This window comes from Lepidochelys kempii, chromosome 2 (genome assembly GCF_965140285.1).
Source record: "Lepidochelys kempii isolate rLepKem1 chromosome 2, rLepKem1.hap1, whole genome shotgun sequence".
Taxonomy (NCBI): Eukaryota; Metazoa; Chordata; order Testudines; family Cheloniidae; genus Lepidochelys; species Lepidochelys kempii.
In genome coordinates, this window is record NC_136381.1 from 220,346,141 (window position 1) to 220,367,032 (window position 20,892).

The 20,892-nt window shown below is 41.0% G+C and overlaps 1 protein-coding gene across 4 annotated transcripts in view; it reads left to right on the top strand.

Annotated features, from left to right (window-relative positions):
* Window positions 1–20,892, top strand: part of ICA1 (islet cell autoantigen 1) — an 86,885-nt gene that overhangs the window by 18,359 nt on the left and 47,634 nt on the right. For all 4 annotated transcript variants that reach the window (XM_073333852.2, XM_073333853.2, XM_073333849.2 and 1 more), the window contains 3 exons: window positions 2,630–2,702; window positions 4,685–4,808; window positions 6,424–6,622. In XM_073333852.2, the coding sequence (XP_073189953.1) occupies window positions 2,630–2,702; window positions 4,685–4,808; window positions 6,424–6,622 (396 nt within the window). The remainder of the gene's footprint in view (window positions 1–2,629; window positions 2,703–4,684; window positions 4,809–6,423; window positions 6,623–20,892) is intronic.

Below are 20,892 nucleotides of genomic sequence, written 5' to 3' on the forward strand. Positions count from 1 at the left end.
GGCATTCAGAGCAGCTGGCAGAGAGGTAAATCATTGCGGGACAGGGGCGAGGCTGAGGACACCCTGGCTGGTGGTTCCTACCCTGTGCTGGGCTCAGCTGCTAGTCCTTGTTGGACTGGGGGTGTGGGAGGACAATACTTCCTCTTCCCCTGCAAGGAGCAACCAGGTCATGGTCAGACCCACCCCCTGAAACCCCTCCAGCTGCAGAATGCTCAACACCTCCCCCCTTTGCTCCAGTTGCTCCTCAGCCGTGGGGAGAGGGGTCACTGTGTGGGGAGCTGCTCCCCCTTCTGCCCAACCCCCATGCATCCAGACCCTACCCCCACCCCGCCAAGCCTCAGCCCCTGCATCCAGAGACCCCCTGCACCCAGACCCTACCCCCACCCCGCCAAGCCTCAGCCCCTGCATCCAGAGACCCCCTGCACCCAGACCCCACCCCCTCTCCAAGCCCCACCCCTGCTGCATTTGTACCCCCACCCCTGGACCCAGACCACCTCCTGCTGAGTCCCCTGCACTTGAACCCCAGCCCCAACCAGACCCCCTCCTCACCAAGCCCCACTTCTCCAGGACCTGGACCCCACAACTGAGCCCCCACACCCAGACCCCCCTGCTGAGCCCCAGCCATCTTCACCTGGACCCCCCTGCAAAGTCCCATTGCCTTGGCACTTGGTACTCCCACAAGGAGCCCCTGTGTACCCAGATACCCCATTAAGCCACCCATTCCCACATTGCCCCAAACAGAACCCTCTCACCCCTCACTAAGCCCCTGCCAGGCTGAGCCTGCCTGTGTACACCTGTTGCACCTGGCACAGAGGGGAAGGGCGCTCAGGTGTTTCTGCGGCAGGCCCGGCCCTTGCACTGTGTCAGGGTCAGGCGCCTCACTCTGAGTCTATGTCCTGAGGGAGGTAGGGGCTGCAGGGTGATCTCCCACTGCCATACTGAAGCCTACACATTTATTTATTGACAAATAAAATTTGCAGGCTTTTTATTTTTTGGCTCAGAATTCCCTGTCCAGTATACTATGCCTTGCTGCTATAGCCTCCAGTCTGGACTGCTCACCTACGCTCTCCAGCATGTACGTCACTGCCAGCTATTTTCTCTGTGTGTGCTGTAACCAACCAGTCACACGCACCGTGGCTCCTACCAGTCTTGATTATACTGCAGGATGGCACCAACACACTCCCAGTCTTAGATTTTCCCCCAGCGATGTATGTCTTGTACTACCCAGCCTTCTCCTGGACAATACGAATTTATATAAAGCCTGTTATTTCTTTAATAGAAATAACATGCACACAACTTGCCATTCCAAATGGATTTTCCCAGACACTTCAGTTTAAACACACTGGATTAGGTAAAACAATAAAGCAAGTTTATTAACTACAAAGAGAGGGATTTTAAGTGTGTGGAAGTAATGAGGCATAAAAGTCTAAAGTGATTACCAGACAATAAAGTTAAAACGCTACTGGTGCCTAACTTAAACTATATCGGATTCAAGGAAATTTTCTCACCATATGCTTTCAGCAGTCTTATTGACCAAACCCTCTAGGTCAGCACCCCTACTCCCAGAATCTAAGGAAGGCTTCCTTTGTTGCTTCAGGTGTAGAGAATTCCATGGACAGGGGGAGAGAGAGAGAGACTGGGCCCATTCTGGTGTTTCTCTCCTTTTTATAGTTTCAGTCCCTCTCTTGAAAAACATTTCCAACTGAGATTCAGGAGACGCAGAGCCTTGTGGAAGGATATTCCTTGCTGTTTTTTTTTTCCATCTGCTTGAACTTCTTTTGTCTCCCCTTCCTGCTTGATGACTCTGTTTACTGCTTAAATGTATAGTAGGCCACACTGAAGTTTTGATTAAGTATGATGAATTGTGTGCTGAGTGTCTCTTACAATATATTTATATAGTGCCTAGCATAGTGGGGCCCAGATCTCAGTTGGGTCTGAAGGTGCTCTCATAATAGAAATAATAATAATAATAATTGAAGCTAGGAAATTTTATGTCTCTAATGTGTGATTACACTGGAACAGTAACAAAACTGATCAGGTTGAACATCCTTTGCAAAGGGATCTGCAGGGATAGATCCTTATGCCAGTAGAGAGTCCCACTGAAGTCCATAAGTTTCCACCACCCATGGACTACTTTGCAAGACAGGGGCCTTATACTGAAAAGCTAGTAGGCATTGTGTTATCTCATATACTCCAATTAAGATACTTTATGTGTCTGTGTGTACATATACTTTTTTCTTCCAAAATAGAGTTTTATACAACTTCATGGCTAGTGCATAGATTTAAAAATGTCAATAGAGAAACATAAGAAATAAACATGTTCTTGGTGAACTGTCACTTTATTTTGCAAAAACAAAGAATTGTTTTGTTCTGTTTTTTTCTTATATTTCCTTTGTATGTTGTTGATCTGTTTATAGTTTCCGTAAACAATTCGAACCTACGACAAGGTTATCGAAGGAAAATCTTACACTCAAGCATGAGAGGGTATTAGAAGCAACACATTTAAAAAGGAAATAATGATTTTTTTAAATTTAAAAGTAATGCAGATTTGTTTTAGAACAAATACTTTTTTTTGTTTAGAATGTTTCTTGTATGTTTTATAATTAGCTTGTTTTATGTTTAATTTCAGCTGTTCCACTCGATTCAGAGAACATGTATGGAGTTGCTTAAAGCAATTGAACTCTATCAAAAAAGAATTTGTTGTAAGTATAACTAACTACAGTAAAGCAGGGAGGTGAGTCTGCAATATGGAAGTAACTAATGTGTGACAAAATGAAGATAATGATAAATGAAAATTATGTGTGACAAAACTAATGTGTGACAAAATGAAGATGGGATAAATGCTACTCTCTTCATCCTAGTTAAATCTGAAGCTAACCTTCCATTATAAACCCTGTTTTGATACTAACCTCCTAATTTGGCCAAACTTCCTCAATTCTCCTGAAATTGTACATGTGTGATACTAGGCCAGGATAGACAGGAGTACCTACGGCAGACAGGAGAGCGTTCAAGAATCAAGCCCTAACTACTTGACTTACCCAAATTCAGAAGTGGCTTATTTTAGAAACTCCAAATTGCTTTTAATCTGATTTTCTTGGTGAGGATTGTGTCTTTTGAGGGATGGATGTGAATTTAGTATGCATTAGGAGCAATGGAGGTCTTAACACAACACAGCCATGACACAGAATTGATAGTCAAACTGACCCTGACATGTGGATAGCCACGATGAGTGGCAGATCAGAGAACCACATGTTGGGGAGGCTGCGTTATGGTCTGAGGTAGAAAATAAAGTAATGGGGCACTAGTCAGTGAGAGATCCACGCTGATGGGGGTGGCTGGTTCTATTCTGTTGAGTGTTGTAGGTACTTTCCCACCCCCCAAGAAAAGAGTCTCTGAAAAGTCTCAAGATGTAGAGGAAAAATGCAGTTACACAATAGTTTAATATATCTGAGTTAGTGTTCCATGGTAGCAGTGATGACCCAAGTAAAGTCTTTTGTGTGAAGATTATATAGGGAGAAACATACTCGATTAGATGCAGTGTGGGCATAGAGTGGATTTGGCTAACAAGGGGCCCTTGCTGTAGGGTGACCAGATAGCAAGCGTAAAAAATCGGGACGGGGGTGGGAGGTAATAGGTGCCTATATAAGAAAATGCCCCCAAAATCGGGACTGTCCCTGTAAAATCAGGACATCTGGTCACCCTACCTTGCTGACATCTAGAAATATAACTTGTAGAACAATATTTCAATTACAATAATGACTATGTCTCTCTTCCTTCACATGTCACTTGTTTTAGTCTGCATGACCTGACATGCAGATGGCCAAGAGAATGGCAGATAGGGAGCTATGTGTGGAGAGTTCTAATCTGGGGGGGGGGCAGGCAAAAGTGATTGCTGCAGGGGACAGCTGATCTGGAGGAGGTCCATGAGGTGAAAGTGGCTGTGAACTTCTGGCATGGTTTAAGGCCACAACCAAATTCAGTTTACTTACTTCCACTCCATAAGTATCCGGTATTCTACCATGTAACATTCCCACTTCCAATCCCCCAGAAAATACACCAGAAAAGTCTTTTAAACTATGCAGCTTTTGAAATACTAGTAGAATCATACAGTAAGCAGACCATCCAGCAATTAACTTAAAAAGAAAATCACACATTTTTTCTAAGAATTAAATCCCCAACTAAATAATACAATAATAGAAAAGGGGAGAGAGATTTTAAGGGACCAGATCATCAGCTGGTGTAAATCAACATTGGCTTCAATAGAGCTATGCTGTTTTATATCAACTTAAGATCTGGCTCCATGAACTTAAAAAAAAAAAAAAAAAACACCTACCAAGGGAAATAATATTGTCAGGCCACAGTAGGCTCCTTCATATGATCTGACCAAGATAATATCTTTATTCAAGCAATAAATAGCACATTCGCTTGTTGCCTTTCAGCCAGAGATCATTTTGCGGTTCTTATTACGGTACACCAAACTCACTGACAAGTGTGTTCAAGTAAATCTGAGCTTTCGTTTCATAAATGCAGGAACTGCATGAAGGTTAATTAGAAAAACCATTTTTTGTGCTGTGCTGCTTGGATCGGAAGTGACTTGTTACCCTATTTTTGCTGTTGACATTTTTAAACAGTTTAAAATTCTGTTACATTGCATATATGTGACTGATCATTCCTTTTTCATTAGTTTTGTCTCAGGAAGAAAATGAATTGGGGAAATTTCTTCGATCACAGGGTTCTCAGGATAAAACCAGAGCAGGAAAAATGATGCAGGCCACAGGAAAGGCCCTCTGTTTTTCTTCTCAGCAAAGGTATGTCAGCTTCAGTAATTGTTACTCCACGGCTTCGTTCATGTTGGACCAAATTTTGTGCTCTGACATTTTTTCAGTGTCCTCAATGACTGGCTTGAAATACTCCATTTTGAGCTGAACAGTGTGGCTGCTTGGCTCAAAATGAAGCATCACATGCTGAACATTGGGAGCTTGATATGTTCATCTTAGATTTGAATTTGACTGTTGGCACAGCTAGTAACAGCCACAGGTGGGATCTTCAAAAGCATATAAGTCTCTTAGGAACACAAATCCTACTGACTGTGCTCCTGAGTAGTCTAGATGTTTTTGAAAATCCCTCTCTTTAGCTAATTATCTGACACACATCCAATTATGCAAACTCTTGCATGTGGCAAACTATGTTCTTTTAGAATGCCAGTAAATGTGCCTTAACCCCTCACCAAAGCCCCAGTTCCCCATAAGTAATCCTGTATCATATGAAAACTTTTTTATATTTATAAATATTCAGAGCCAGAATCAACATTTTTATCTTTTTTTAAGCCAACATAAAGAGAGAGCCACATATGTCCTTCCCTTGCTCAGTCTGCCAGTTCTCCCCTCCACCTCTGTGACCCACCCTCCTCCTAACAAGTCAGTACTGCAAGTTATTGTGTCATCAGCCTCTGGCCACCTCAGTAACGGAAGATCAACCAGACGTAGCAGCTCCCTGGATGTGCCAGCCCTACACTAACTAGACATTCCCCTATGCTAAGAAAATCCGCAGGTAGCTACTTAAAGCAGATTTTAAAGCTGGTTTACGCCACTAATAGGCTGTTGAATGTATCTCCGTGAGGCTGCTGCTGGCTACAGGCAGGGGAAAGCAGCAGCTAGAGGTCGGAAGGGCAAGTTAGTAGTGGGTAGGATTTTTTGAGAGCCTGTTTAAGGGGAGGATGTGGGAATGAGTGGAGGAGCTGTTATCCCCAACTGCCTCTCCATAATGCTGGGTCTGAGAGTATGGCAGAACATGCCTTAAAACTTCATAAAAATAAACAGAATTATTCAAATTCCTTTGAAAATTCAGATAAATTATCTGCTTGACTGATGACTTCAGTGTTACCTGCTCATATCAAGGTTACATTCTTAACTCTACCATTAACCTAAAATGCAGTTTAACGTTACAGTCCTGGTACATCTGTGGTATGTGGCTAGTAACAGGTGCTTTATCACAGGTTTTGTGACTGTTAAATGTAGTTCCCATTTGCTAATTTCACTCGTCTGAACCTTTTAATTGACACACATACACTAATAAATTTTGCAGTTAATCAAAAATACACTGAAAAAGGTTTCTCTGTTACTGATTTGAGAAGCTGAAAGTAATTGTGAAAATCATGACACCTGTGCAGAAAACATGCACAACATAGACGTAAAGAGATCCTCTTCACTTATGACCCCAAATGAGTCTTTAGACCCTCTCACATGTTGTAGTCATTTCAGTGAATTTCTTTTAGACTGACATGTCCATTGCGTACTTTTTAGAAATGGCTCCAGGATGTGTATATTTGTTTGATTGCTATTTTAAAAAAAGCAACAACTATTATCTTTATGGATCAGTCCAAAATATATGTTTTGGGTTTTTTTGTTTTTTTTTTAAAAAAAGGTTGGCATTACGTACTCCTTTGTGCAGACTATACCAAGAAGTGGAGACTTTTAGATATAGGGCTATATCAGATACATGGCTGACCGTAAACCGAATGGAACAGTATCGGACTGAATACCGAGGAGCGCTACTGTGGATGAAAGATATCTCTCAAGAATTGGATCCAGATCTTTACAAGCAGATGGAGAAGTTTAGGAAGGTATGATGTTTTTTGTGGTTTGCTGGAGGGGGAAGCATGATAAATGGTAGTGAAGCATGATTTTGATTCCTGTGAGGAAGACATTCAACAGCACTGAGGATGCAATTAATCATAACTGATCTTTTCCGTGTGACACAATACCCATTAATTTGATATGGAATATTATATCTTTCACAGATGATAAGGCTAAGGGGGAGAGAAAGTGGCAAGAAATCACAGTTCTTAACTCCCTGGTTCTGATTAGAATACATTTTTGTATTTTATATAATATATATTTTTAAATGCTTTACTGAGGGAAACAACTGAATGATTAAGAGAAGGAGATATGTCTGCGCTCAACAGTGGTAGAGAAGATTGATGATGCTACTAGAAAGTATGAAAATTCTGTATAGACTAATAGAAATGCCATAATATTTGTTGCTGAGTTGAACTGTTTGGGCTTGGTTAAAGGCCAAGATTTTCAAAAGTGACTAGTGATGTTCTTTAGGTGTCTTATTTTTTTTCAGTACTCAATTCGGGACACCTTAAAGAGGGTTGCTTTTTCAGAAAGGGCTCAGCACTCAACCTTCAAAAATCAGGCCCTTTCAAGGTATTTTAAGTTTGGCACTCGAAAACTAAGGTACTCAATCACTATTCACTCTCGAAAAGCTTAGCCCAAAGCTATCACACCTCAAGGTAGCAATGTAGGAGTTACTTAGACTATGTCTGTGCTACAGAGCTTATGTCAGCATTGCTGAACCTAGTGTAGGCTCAGGCCCAGATTTTTAAAGGTATTTAGACATTGATTGCTCTGCTCAGCGTTTCAAAAGGGATTCAGGCCCTGAGGAGCTTAAATCCCATTAACAGCACTGTGTGCAGCAGCAGCTAAATACCTTTAAAAATCTGGGCCTTAGTGTATGCAGATAGAAGTTCTTCTGCCAGTGTAGAAACACTACCTTTCAGAACGATGTTAGCTATGCCAACAAAAGCACTCTTCTGTTGGCATAGCCGCATCTACAATGGAGGTTTTGTTGACATAATTATGTCAGTCAGGGATTTTTTTTCTTTTTCACACCGCTGACCAACATAGCTATGACAATATAAGTTTTAAGTGTAGACCATACTGATCTCCTTTGGGTCAATTCATTCTTAGGAGGCCTTTACAGTCGTAGCTATAGGACTGGTGGCTGTTCTCCCTATAGAATGTAGAGCTAGTAGTTTTCTTGCTGTTATGAATCTGGATTTGAGTGAGGGGGCAGAATTCTGGATCGCAGGCAAAGACCTACACTCTGAATAAATTCATTTATAATGTAAACAGAAATGGCATAATAACAGAAATGGCAAAATATTGTAGGTCATTGGCTTGAGATCTAGAAGTTACTTTGGTACATATCTGCTCCAAAGAAAGTTGTGTGAAAGAGAACTTGCTCTCCTTGAAGCCTTAAACTAATTGTCTGTCTCTTTTAACTGGAAATATTTTGAGATGAAGTAAATGTTTTCATATGATCATAACACACAATATATTGTTTATTTTCCAGGGAAGGGGTTAAAACTTGAATCAAACACTGATAGGAAAGAATTAGCAGGTTTAGTTCATATTAATATTGTGAATGCAAGCTGTGACAATAGCAGTGAGGATGGGAGGGATAAAATTTCCAAATCTTGACATAATTTTTCTTTAATGCGGATATGCCTGCAAATCTCAGGGCACCCGACTTGTATTTTATTATGTCTGGTGCAGGGGTGAAAGTAACTTAAAGGACTTACCAGTACACCGGAGTCCTTAGCAGGGGGGTAGGGCCTGAACCAGAAGGGGCAGGACCTCACTCTAAGAGGTGGGGCCTTTAAATCCCCGGGCCCTTTAAATCAAGATTTAAAGGGCCCAGGGCTGCGGTAGCGGTGGCTGGAAGCCCCGGGCCCTTTAAATCACTGCCGGAGCTACCAGCTGCGGAGGTGGCCGGGAGCCGCGGGGTGCAGGGGCAATTTAAAGTGCCCGGGGCTCCCAGCCGCTGTGGCTACCCCGGGGCTCTGATGGTGATTTAAAAGGCCCGGGGCTCCGGCTACCACAGCAGAGCCCCAGGACCTTTAAATCGCTGATGGAGCTCCGGGGGCTCATGGCTGCCACCACTACCCCTGGACTCTGGGGCAGATTTAAAGAACCCGGGGCTCCGCTGTGGTACCGGCGGCTTGGAGCCCTTGGCCCTTCGGCTGCTGCTACCGCAGCGGAGCCCTGGACCCTTTAAATCATCTCCGGAGCCCTGGGCCTCCAGCAGCTCAGCTCCAGCGGCGATTTAAAAGGCCTGTGGCTCCCCGCAGCAGCCAGAGCCCCAGGCCCTTTAAATCGCCACCGGAGCCCCTGGGCTCCGGCAACAGGGCTCTAGCGGCAATTTAAAGGGCCCGGGGCTCCGGCCGCTGTTGGGAGCCCCAGGCCCTTTCAATCGCCGGCCTGGGGAAGCCGGTCTGGTACGGCGCACTGGCTCTTGCCAGTACGCCATACTGGACCGTACTGGTTTACTTTCACCTCCACCCTAGTGGGAAACTTTTATAATGGCAGGTTCTTGCAGGCTAAATGATCAGTCTGGTTCCGGCCTTGGCTAATTTCTTATGTGTAACGTTTGATGGAGTGGAAATGCACTATAAAAGGATTGTTTGAATAAAGAACTGAAAAGTAGTATTGATAATGGTCATTCAAACTGATTTATGCTTTTCTTGGGAAACAAGCGATGTGGAAGATCTACACTGTAAAATAGAGAGAGTAGTTAAGATAATGAGGGTTTTTATAGGAAGCTTGTTAAAATCTTGTCCATGAAATGTAAGTGTTCTCGGGATGCTATGCCTCAAAGTTGGCAATGAAGACTTCTAAAAGTTGCAATGAATGTTTTATCTTAGATCTTTTAGGAGCTTTTGCTTCTTGTTTACAATAATGCCTCTGGGAGCCATGTATTTTGAAATGTGTAATTCTGTAAGCAGTTTTGTCTGTTACAGTTACATCAAGTTGGTTTATTTCTTTAACTGTTTACCAAAGTACTGTTGCTTTGCTGCAGAGGAGAAGGTTAAAAACTTTATTAGGCTGAAATCTTTAATTTCTCCCTGTCGCTCCCATCCCCAGCTATTATTTAATATTAAACTTTTCAGACCACATTGGAATGCCAAGTACAAAAATCTCTACATTTGACAGCCAACAAAATATATGTATCCTATTTTTGAATAAAGTGTTTGATATTGACTACCCCTATAGTTCCTTCTCACACTGAACAACTGCTGTGTCAGACTGGTCATTGTGTATTCAAAGGTTGTTGTCTCCTCTAACATTGGGGGACACTTTGGATTGCTTTATGCCTAAAGATTTTTGTAGACCGGTTTTATCTAACAAGTTATGGTGGTGCTCATGCTACTCCATGGACAGTTTAAGTAGGGTTCAGATACTGTAGTTCTCAACAGTAGAAATAGCTGAGTTGTTTGTTCTCCTCTTGCTTGCAAATCTAAATTGTGCCATAATGTGGCAGTGTTCGACTGTGTTTTTTTAGATGAAGTTGGGATTTATATAATTACAACTGAGAAATCGTGGTAGTTTTGTGTTCAGTAAAAGACCTTGTGCACTTCGGAAAAACAAAATCTGTAAATATAATGCCGACTTAGAGGAAAAATAAAGTATTTGCTTTGGGTGCTGCATATTCAATGTTGCAAGTAGTTAGTGAGGTTGAGTCCAAATCCCTGGAGGGTTATTTTAAAAATGTTTTTAAAAGTGCTATTCAGACTTTTGATTGCAAAGAGACTACAGTATTTATTTTAATAGTAGTCTTTTTTTTTAAGCTTTTTAAGTAAACATTTGTGATTTTAATTTCTCATAGTTAATGTGTGAAGAAATCCACCTTTGGCAGTATTTATATCACTTGGTCATATGAATGTTTGTTGGAATATATATCCTTTCCTAATGATATTCTAAATATAATACATATACCATTGTAAATCTGGTGGCTTTTTTTTTCAGAGACTAAAGTAAATTCATATAGACGAGTTTCTGATTTCCTTCCTCAAAAAAAGCAGGATTTACCCACTAAAAGACCAGCAGTCCAAACGGTATTGTTAGAGTTGATAACATGGGAGTTAAACCACTAGCATTTTTTGTAGCTCTCTTTCAAAACAGCAGAGGTACTTGGGGCACACGTTTACCGTTGCTGTAGGCAGGGGCACCATGGTGCGTGAGCATGCTGAACCCTACAAAGTCTCCGCACTCGTGTGGTTGAGTGTGGCTTTCCATTGGTAACATGAAATATGACCTTTTTTATTGTTTGTTTGTAAGGCAATTGCATTCCTTATTGTGTAAAACCAGAGAAGGAGTAAGTCATTCTCTTCTTCCCTGCACACTTCAACAAATCTTTGACCTTTTTTCAATTAATAGATTACATGGGCACACTAAGGTGGCTCTACGTGTAATGTAACCAGCTACCTGGTGTTCCATCTTACACTAAGAAGACTCAAAGTTATCTGCTCTTGGCTTTGTTACTTCATGCTGACCTTTATGTGATTATAAGGGAAATCTTATGTGTCACAGGGCTGGATGTACATTGTGCATCTATTTACATACCAAATTACTCTTTTCTGTATCTCTTTTCTTCCTCTTCCATTGTTATTCTCCACCCCACCTCCCCTCATTCCTGGGATTTGGACTGCACCATTCCAGAGTAGTGGGGTTTTCAAAGTTGCCAGATTGGGACCTCTCAGTGAAGCTGAGCCACCATCAACTAGAGTTGTAAGGTTCAAGGGGGTTGGCCCATTATCTCATCTTTCCCCTTCAGCTTGAGGCACATGCTTTCCCTAGCAGCTTGAGGCCCAATTAAACAAGCATGAGAAAAGATAAATTTAAGGTGGAAGAAGTGGTGCAGGGACTCAGTCAGCAGTGCAGCTTTGTAGTCTTCCCTTATGGGATTCTTCTGCCTGGAGTGCATTGCAAGTCCTGCACTTGTGTGGTGCTCAGATGCTATGGGGATAGGTACCATTATAAGAGCCTAGAACCCTAGATAGCTCTATCCAACCGGAGGGAGAAGAAGCTGGGTTGTGAAGGTGAGGATGCATATAGGCTTGGGTTTTGGGCCCAGTGGAAACTGATGTCTTGTCTATGAATGGGTCAGAATCTCCTCAAACAGGAACCAGAAAACAGTAGGAGACACACCCTTCCTATATATCCTAGATCTTAGGCCTCTAAGATCTCCAGAGTTGTCATGGAGTCACCTGGGCGATGCTCTGGAACTACTCCGAATGAAGCCAGCCAGGACTCTGGGGGAGCATGCCTTCTCCCTTTGAGCATACTGTCTCCAGGGCAAGAAGCTCACACACTGAAGCAGCCCCCGCAAAAGTCACACACCCTTATTCCCACCACCTAGACATTGGTGCAATACACAGGGAAACTGGGACACAAACAGCCTTTGTGCAAAACAGTAAGCCTCACATCCGCTTACATACAACATAACAACGGGAAATCCCCACTACATCACACATGTTTTTGTATTTGATTAGGATACTCATTCTTACATGCAAGGAGGCCCTGGAGTGTATTGGACATTAAGCCATGAATACCAGATTCTCTAATTGATAAAGGAGAAAGATACTTTATTGACCTAAAAATAAAAATGTGAGTCCTAGGGGGGGCCCCCAGGAATATTTTGAATACCAGGTACAGTTTCACTCATTTTAGAACATTGCAGATCAAAGAATTCATGCTAAGATAACAAAACCATGCTGCTGCTTATGTGGACTTCTGCAGTAGCATAACTGGCCAGGGACAAGTTCTGTATTGTGTTTCAAAATGGAACCCAGACACACCTCCAAAGCCACTTCCCCACAAACCCAGTCATAAATTTCCATTGGTCAGAGACACAAACAGGTAAGCAAGAAACATTCATAAAAACAACCATGTACTTTTTGAGTTTTCCACTTTAAAAAAATGTATTGTTTATCATGTTGGTCCTCATTTCACTGTTTCATTCCTTCTACAGGTACCTTCATCTTGTCTCTCTGCTTTCTTTTTCCTGTATCCCTCAGTTTCTTATATTCTTTCCTTCTTTCCTCCTCCCTTCAAGTCCTCCTTTTCACATTCCCAAACATCAGATCCCACTTACCCCTCCATTCTCTTGGTGCTCCCTCTCAAACTCTTCCTTCCTCTGTTTCCCTCTCCACCTGATCCTTAATGCTCTCTGAGTGAGGGGGACAGCATCACCTTTTCCCCAACACCTTTGCTATCTTTTCTTGTCCTGTTGGGTTCTGGGAAGTGGATGAGCACAAGACCGCCCACAGCCAAAGTCCCTGCCCACAGCCTAAGAGGAGGAGCCACTGAACCTGGGACTCGCTGTCTTGTGGCTTGTTTCCTCTTTCTCATGGGTAAGGGTTTCTCAGCATTTGAAGGGGTGTGGAGGAGCCTGCAGTAACCACACCACAGGGTCTTTTATGTAGAGGGATCTGAGCTTCTACTGTCAGCTTCCATATGATGCCACTTTATGACTTGAGGAAAGCAGAGGTGCTCGGTCCAGTGTATCTGTGGTCTGATTGTATCATGCAGAACTGGGGAAGTACCAAAGGACCAGGATGGGAAGAAAACCAAATATGATACCAATCTTTGAAATAAGAGCAGTCTTTGAAATTGCTGTATTGTAAACCTAATTTTGTTCCCTGATAAAAATGAGAAGAAAATCTGTAAGCATTTAGAGGATAACAGAATGAAGAATACTAAACAATAAAGGTTTATAAATAACATATCTTGGAAGAGCAATATTTATAATCAAATTACTAAATTAGTAGAAAAAGGAATTGCATTAAATGTAATAAATCTGGGCTTTAGTAAAGTATTGGCTTGATACAGTGCCTTGTGAAGTCTTACTGAAAAAAGATGAATTCAAATTGGCTAGGATAGCAAGCACTCTCAGGAGTTTTGAAAACTGACTGAAGGACCATAAACAAAGTTATAAGTAATCATGGAAAATAAAGATAGAAGATACCTATTAGATCAAATAAACTATTTCTGCCAAGGCAAGATTGTGCTTTTATAACGAATTTTCCTAGTATTTTGTCCAGTGTGATAAAAAGAATTAAATTGAGGATGATGCTCACTGAGGTGCTACACGGGTGGATATTTCCCTTGTTTTATTCACAGCTTTGAGGGATCCAGAAAAGGGAGCACTAATGTTAATTACATTTGCAAATCATGTTCGATTGGGAGGTGTTTTGACTTTCTGTGCAGCAAAGTGTGCTGAATCTGTTAAAGAAAACTGTGCCGGCATAGGCCTGTTGAATGGGCAATACACTTTCAGCTGCCATAATTGCTAACAATGCTGTGTGTGGATGTTAACCATGATATTAATTGGTTACCAGCCCTGGTAAAAGCTGCAATGTAGACAGCATCTAGCTGCGTTTGGTATTAGTTGAAGTTTCCAAGTGGTCTTCCAGTCTTAGGCTGTGTCTACCCTTAAAATGCTACAGCACAAGCACCACACACTGCGGCTTGCTCAACTCTCTGATTTAGCAAGGCCCATCAGGACGTGCCAGGGCGAGTATCTCCCAGGGACATGGATTAAGAGTATAAAATAAGGGCCAGTGGCATCATGAGGCCACCTCTGTCTTCCCCAACTTATGCTGAAGGCAACAAGAACTCTGTGAAGACAAAGACTTAAATGAGATCGGTCCCAAGCTGAGAAAGAAATTCAGCCTGTGTATTAGGCTTCCTTGTTTTGGTTTTCACCAAGAAGGTTGGTGGAGATTGGATGTCTAACATAGTGAATGCCAGTGAAAATGAGGTAGGATCAGAGTCTAAAATAGGGAAAGAACAAGTTAAAAATTACTTAGACAAGTTAGATGACTTCAAATCACCAGGGCCTGATGAAATGCATCCTAGAATACTCCAGGAGTTGACTGAGGAAATATCTGAACCATTAGCAATTATCTTTGAAAAGTCATGGCAGAGAGAGACATTCCAGAAGACTGGAAAAGGGCAAATATAGTGCCCATCTGTAAAAAGGGAAATAAATACAACTTGGGGAATTACAGACGAGTCAGCTTAACTTCTGTACCCAGAAAGATTAATGGAGCAAATAATCAGTCAATTTGCAAACACCTAAAAGATAAAAAAGTGATAAATAACAGTCATCATGGATTTGTCAAGAACAAATTGTGTCAAACCAACCTGATAGCTTTCTTTGACAGGGTAACAAGCCTTGTGGATGGGGGGGAAGCAGTAAGTATGGTATATCTTGACTTTAGTAAGGCTTTGGATACTGTCTCACATGACCTTCTCACAAACAAACTAGGGAAATACAACCTAGATGGAGCTACTGTAAGGTGGGTATATAACTGGTTGGAAAGTTGTTCCCAGAGAGAAGTTATCAGTCGTTCACAGTCATGCTGGAAGGGCATAATGAGTGGGGTGCAAGCTGGGAGGGGTTGCAAGTGCTTTGGAGGATAGGATTAAAATTCAAAATGATCTGGGCAAACTGGAGAAATGGTCTGACCCCAGAGCCCGCACCCCCAGCCACAGTTCTCCCCGTCCCTCCATGCACCCCAACCCCCTGCCCCAGCTCAGAGCCCTCTCCCTCACCCTGAACTCCTCATTTCTGGCCCCACCCCAGAGCCTGCACCCCCAGCCAGAGCCCTCACCCTTAGCCCCAATTTTGTGAGCATTCATGGCTCACCATACAATTTCCATACCCCCTATGTGGCCCTCAGGCCAAAAGGTTTGCCCACCCCTGGCTTAATCCAATATAGAGGAACTAGAGGCTTGTCTGCACAGTGTGGCAAAGCCTGCCAGAGGGGTGTGGTTTGTAAAGCACGCTAACTGCCCCATGTAGACCCTGCTGGTGTGCTCTAAAAGGTACCTGGTTTGCTTTAACATAGTTCTGTTAGACACTAAGTGCCTTTTAGAGTGCATCAGCGGGTCTACATGAGGAAATTAGCATGCAGCATGTTAGAGCACTTTCAGATCACACCCTTCAAGTACACTTTGCCAACATTCTGTAGACAATCTGTTAGAGTATTGTAGTTTGGAGGTGACAAAGGTATGGGAGTTCACGAATGAGAAGCCAGCCAAAGATTGAAAGAAGATGAGTGCTACCTGGGAACACTGAAATAGAGCAGGCTGTGGTCGTGGTAGATCGCAGAGATAGGAGTTCTCAAAGTGATATAATGTCAAACAGTGCTATTTTTGTTATTGTTTGATTGCATGTGTAACAGACATCATATGACAGACTATGGAGATAATTCACCTGTCTCTACCACTCCTCGTTCAAAAAGCTCTTTAAAAGAATAAGCAGGCTGTTTGCAAACTTGGATTACAATAAGATTAACATTGGGTACTGACACGGATGTGGCCAAGCATATGTCAGGTTTCATGCTGGTAGGATGTGATGCTAAGAATAATATCTCTTTTTGATGTGGGATTTGAAATCCTACAATATACATTGTTGCAGTTGGAGTTGTTTAATGTATGAGCCTGTTTATGTGAAATGTTTGTCTGGCGATCAGTGTTGGAACGTGCACCAGGTTTTTTGTTGTTGTTTTTGAAGTCATTTTGTCAACACTCATCTTCATTCTCCATTGTGGTGGTGGGTTTTTCTACTGGCAGATGGAGTTTCAGTACAGACAGGGTCTTCTATGGTCAGCGTATATTGTAAAAAGAAAAGGAGTACTTGTGGCACCTTAGAGACTAACCAATTTATTTGAGCATAAGCTTTCGTGAGCTACAGCTCACTTCATCCTCACGAAAGCTTATGCTCAAATAAATTGGTTAGTCTCTAAGGTGCCACAAGTACTCCTTTTCTTTTTGCGAATACAGACTAACACTGCTGTTACTCTGAAAAGTGTATATTGTGACATTTTTCCAAGTCTTCCTCCGAAGTCCAATCCAGTGTCATTAAATGGACAGACCCAGACATGACTGAATTTTAGAAGATATGCTCATCTTGACAGTATGACTTTAAATGTTCCTAGTGACACGCACATTTATATTCTGTAGAAATTTAAATTACTGTAGCCGGACTATTGCAACATGTATTTGTAAAACCATTCCAGATAGCATGATAAAATCAATAGATACCTGCAGCCATTTAATATATATTAAATGGCATGAAGGACTACATCATTGCTGTTAGTAGGTTAAAAGCAAAATAACAATATATGATAGAGATGCCCTTTGAAAGCATAATAAAAGGGTGCTATTAAAAATAGAAGCAAGCTTCTTGGAAGATTACATCAGTTTTAAGATGTATTGCTTGCAAACTATAGTAGCTTCCACAGATTGAAGCATGCCCTTGAGAGATTCCTTGTCGTCTGTTCAATTATTTTTAAGAAGTTAAAGTCTGAAATGAGATTGGGGAAATGGCTGTAAAATTAAATAAAAGGCTTCGAAATTGCTACAGATATGAAATATTTTTGAATGACCTCGAATTACTAGCTGAGACATGAAAAAGTAGATTAAGTTTAGCTGTTTACTTAACATTAATATAAATTTGAGATCATATAAGGGCATGCGGACAAAAGATTTTAATGATGGCCATCCATTAAATAGCTTCAGATAACTATGCACAACTTTTTCTGTTTCACCATGACACAGCAAAGGAATCTAAAAACACATTAGAAATTGCCTTAAACCAACAGAATATATAGAGTCCCATTTTAATTTACTTTTTTGTTTTGATTATGCTTTGCTTTATTTTAAAGCCACAATATCAAGTAATTTAGATGCCAAATTTACATTTTTATGCTTTTTCTCATGTAAATCTAGTAATCTTAGAAATGTCATCACGAGATTTTTAAAAGTGCAATGAAAACACTTGGGGGGGGGGAGGGGGAATTACCTGGCTGTATTTGCATCCCAAAGGGAAAACCAGAAGGTGAAACCAGGAAAAAAATGCCTTGTTTATTTCCATTGTCCACACCAAGGCTTGGATCCTGCAAATCGATCTCGGTGGGTGAACACCGAGACCTGTGTGGATCATCCTGCAAGATCAGGGCCAAAGTGAGGCACAAAAAGTAAACAAAGAAGAGAAGTTATGGAAGTAAATTAGATTTGAAAACTCCTTCAGTTTTAATAATCTGAGGAGGTTAGTAGTACAGCCAAAATATCTTTTAAAAATATAATGGATTTTTGTAAATGAATTACAGATGGGTCTGAACTGTGAAAATTCTGCAGGAGAGAAGAGTAAGCAGGAAGGGGAGTACAGCTGCTGGGAGAATGTTGTTTACATAAGAGGACCGAGATTTTCTGTGGCAACCACTGCCCCGAAATTTTCTCTTATCCCTTCCTACAGTGCCTGGGCACATCCATAATGTGGTCCATCTGCTTCACTTTGTAAATGCTTTGCTGTACAGTCATATAATATAGCTTTGGTATAATTTAATTACAAAAATATGGTATACTTTGATCTGTCTTCCTCATTGCGTGAGACTGTTAAAACCTAAACTGAATTAACATTGAAATATATACTGTACTGACGAGAGAAATGATAATGTGATCTAACATGCCATTTTCCATGTTTGAATCTTATGTTTTCCCTTGGCTCTGATGTACCTGTGCAGATTCCAGTTGTCACTTACAGATTTTTCTTCTGGGGTGGAAGAGAAAAGAGTTTTTACAGCTCTGCAGTAAGATGTATAAAGAACCTTCCTGAGACTGCACATATCCTGAAAACTGTTTTATAATTAAGTTATTTTGAAGGAAATGGAAATATAATTATTGGTTCATTAAACAATAACCAGGAAACTCTAAGCCATCATTTTTTTTACTATTAAATATCAGCATTGGTCAGGGTTAAATTATATATTTCAGATCTTTATCACTGAGATGGGTTATGGGGAGGTACAGTGGTAAGGCTGACATGCAAGAGACATAACATTACATGTGAATTTTGATTATTAATGAATAACCTCTCATATTTTTTTCTAAAAAGATTGCAGTCAACAGCTGAATTGTAGGTGCTTCTTTTTGAAGCTTACCTGTGTCCAAACTCTCTTCTGCATAAATATTGTAGCTAATGTGGCTTTCTGCTAGGGAGCCTCTGGATCCTGGGAGACTTATCACCTCACGATATGCAATATTCAATCACAACTTGGTCATCGTGGTGACCTTTGTAAAAGTTGTTCCAGTGGAGTGCAGGGGTCAGAAACCAAGCTGCTGGAAGCATATCTAATTTATGGCAGCTCCTGGGCTGCTTTGTGGGCAACAGCGCTACCCAGAATCTCTGCAGTACTATGTGCTGTAGCCTTAACTGATACATCCCTTTTGCCCCCAGCCCTGGAATGTCTCCTACATCAGGGCTTTCAGGGGGTCTTTGGAAAACAGGTTTATGGTATTGTGCCTTGTAGAGGTTGTCCTCCCTTAGCGGGAACCAGGGCTTCCAGAGCACTTTTATACCATTCCTGCCCCTTTACTCATCTTAAGGATTGTCCCATAGCCTGTAAAAATTTAATTTGAGTGTAAAGGTATTTAAAATTATTATTCTTTTCCCTAGACTTCAAATGTAAGATTGCATTTTGAAAGTTTAAATTTTTTTTAAAAAAAATCAAGACACTGATTTTTGTATGGTCCAGGTGCTTACCCTTAAAATAGAATTTATACAACAGGATCAATAAGAGGTCCCCATATATCAAAGCACTTATCAATATCATTGTATTATATTTTGTTATCATGCATACATAGACATACATATTCAGTTTTAAATTTTCTTAGAGACTGTCAATTTGGATTAACAAAATTCAGAGTGGTCGATTTTTCTTAAGCATAGCATGTGTATTTTGCAAAAACATACATCTTTTGCAAAATCACTAAATAAAAAGAGCAGAATATACTGCAAGTTATTTTTGTTCGTAAAATTTGACATTGTTTTCTCTGTCGATTTTTTTCAAATCAGTGATAACTCTGTGAGGTGTTTTGAATCATCCAGGCCAGATTTTTAAATAAAAAGGTCAGACAAGGTTTGAGTACAAAAATGTGCCCACGTATGGGGTTTAGATGACTACCGATCCAAGCATGCAGTTGTGGTAATCGCTGCACCAATATAGACCTGCAGATGTGTGCTCATTTTTGTGCTCTGATCTTGAGCTCTTCATATAAAATCTTGCTCACAACATTCAGATAATGCTAGTTGAGTATTTTCCTCTTATTTGCAAGGTAATGGTCTCATCTTGCTGAGAACAGTAGAAGAATGACTTGCTGAAAGTTTTGCTTCCTATGACAGTGGTCGAAGTTCATCGCTATTGTGTCAACGTTTTTTGCATGCTACAATAGCACATATGTGGAACTTGACTAATACTGAAACTTGTTTTTACCAGAAGAGTTTTCTGAGGTGTACATCTAGGGTTCTTAGAGCGGAAAGATTTGACATTCTGGTAACAAAGATAGAAACAAAATATATTAGTTGACTTTTCTTCATCTAGATAATCATTTAATGATTGCTTGCTTGGCATATTAATCCAATCTATAAAAACGTGAATAAATTCCTGATGGAAACCTTTAAATTAAAACTGCTTGAGGAAAATATTGCTCGTGTTCTTTGATAACCAACCAAGAGAACACACAATTACACTGTATTGTATTTTAACCTTTCAATGACAAAACTAATTACATGCAAAGTTTTATCAGCGGAATGTAGGGTGACCAGATGTCCCGATTTTATAGGGACAGTCTGATCTTGGGGTCTTTCTTATATAGGCTCCTGTTACCCCCACCCCATCCCAATTTTTCACATTTGCTGTCTGGTCACCCTAGCGGAATGATATACATCCTTAAAGCATTGCCTGTGACATGGTTAACAAGAACTCAGTGTGGCTAATAACTGTTAAATATATTTGAATGTCTGAGTGCTAAAAGAATTAGAACAAAAATGTTTAAGAGGATGTGTGTGTGCGATATACTGTTATGTGCTGGGTGCAACCGTGTTATGGTTGAATAAAACCCCCACGGAGATTAGTAGGTGCAAACTCATTTCTAAGTTAACATAACTGTAAACATAAACCCTCACCTAAGACAAAAGGAATATGTGAATCCATTCAGGAGCTTTGGCTGACTATTTTAGATAGGTCTGGGTGGGAAGAGAGGCAGCTGTGAAACCCTGGCAGCTGACCCTAGAGGAAACCTGGGAAGATATTTTTTCGTCATTGGTGCGGACTGAAAAGGGTGGTCTTGGTATCGTGAGCAAAATAATCAGTTTCCTGCTATTTGATTCCTTCTGTATTCAGAGACAGAGAACTTTATGCATTCTTTGTAAATAAACACGACTGCATTAAAGAAATACCTGACTACCATTAATTTC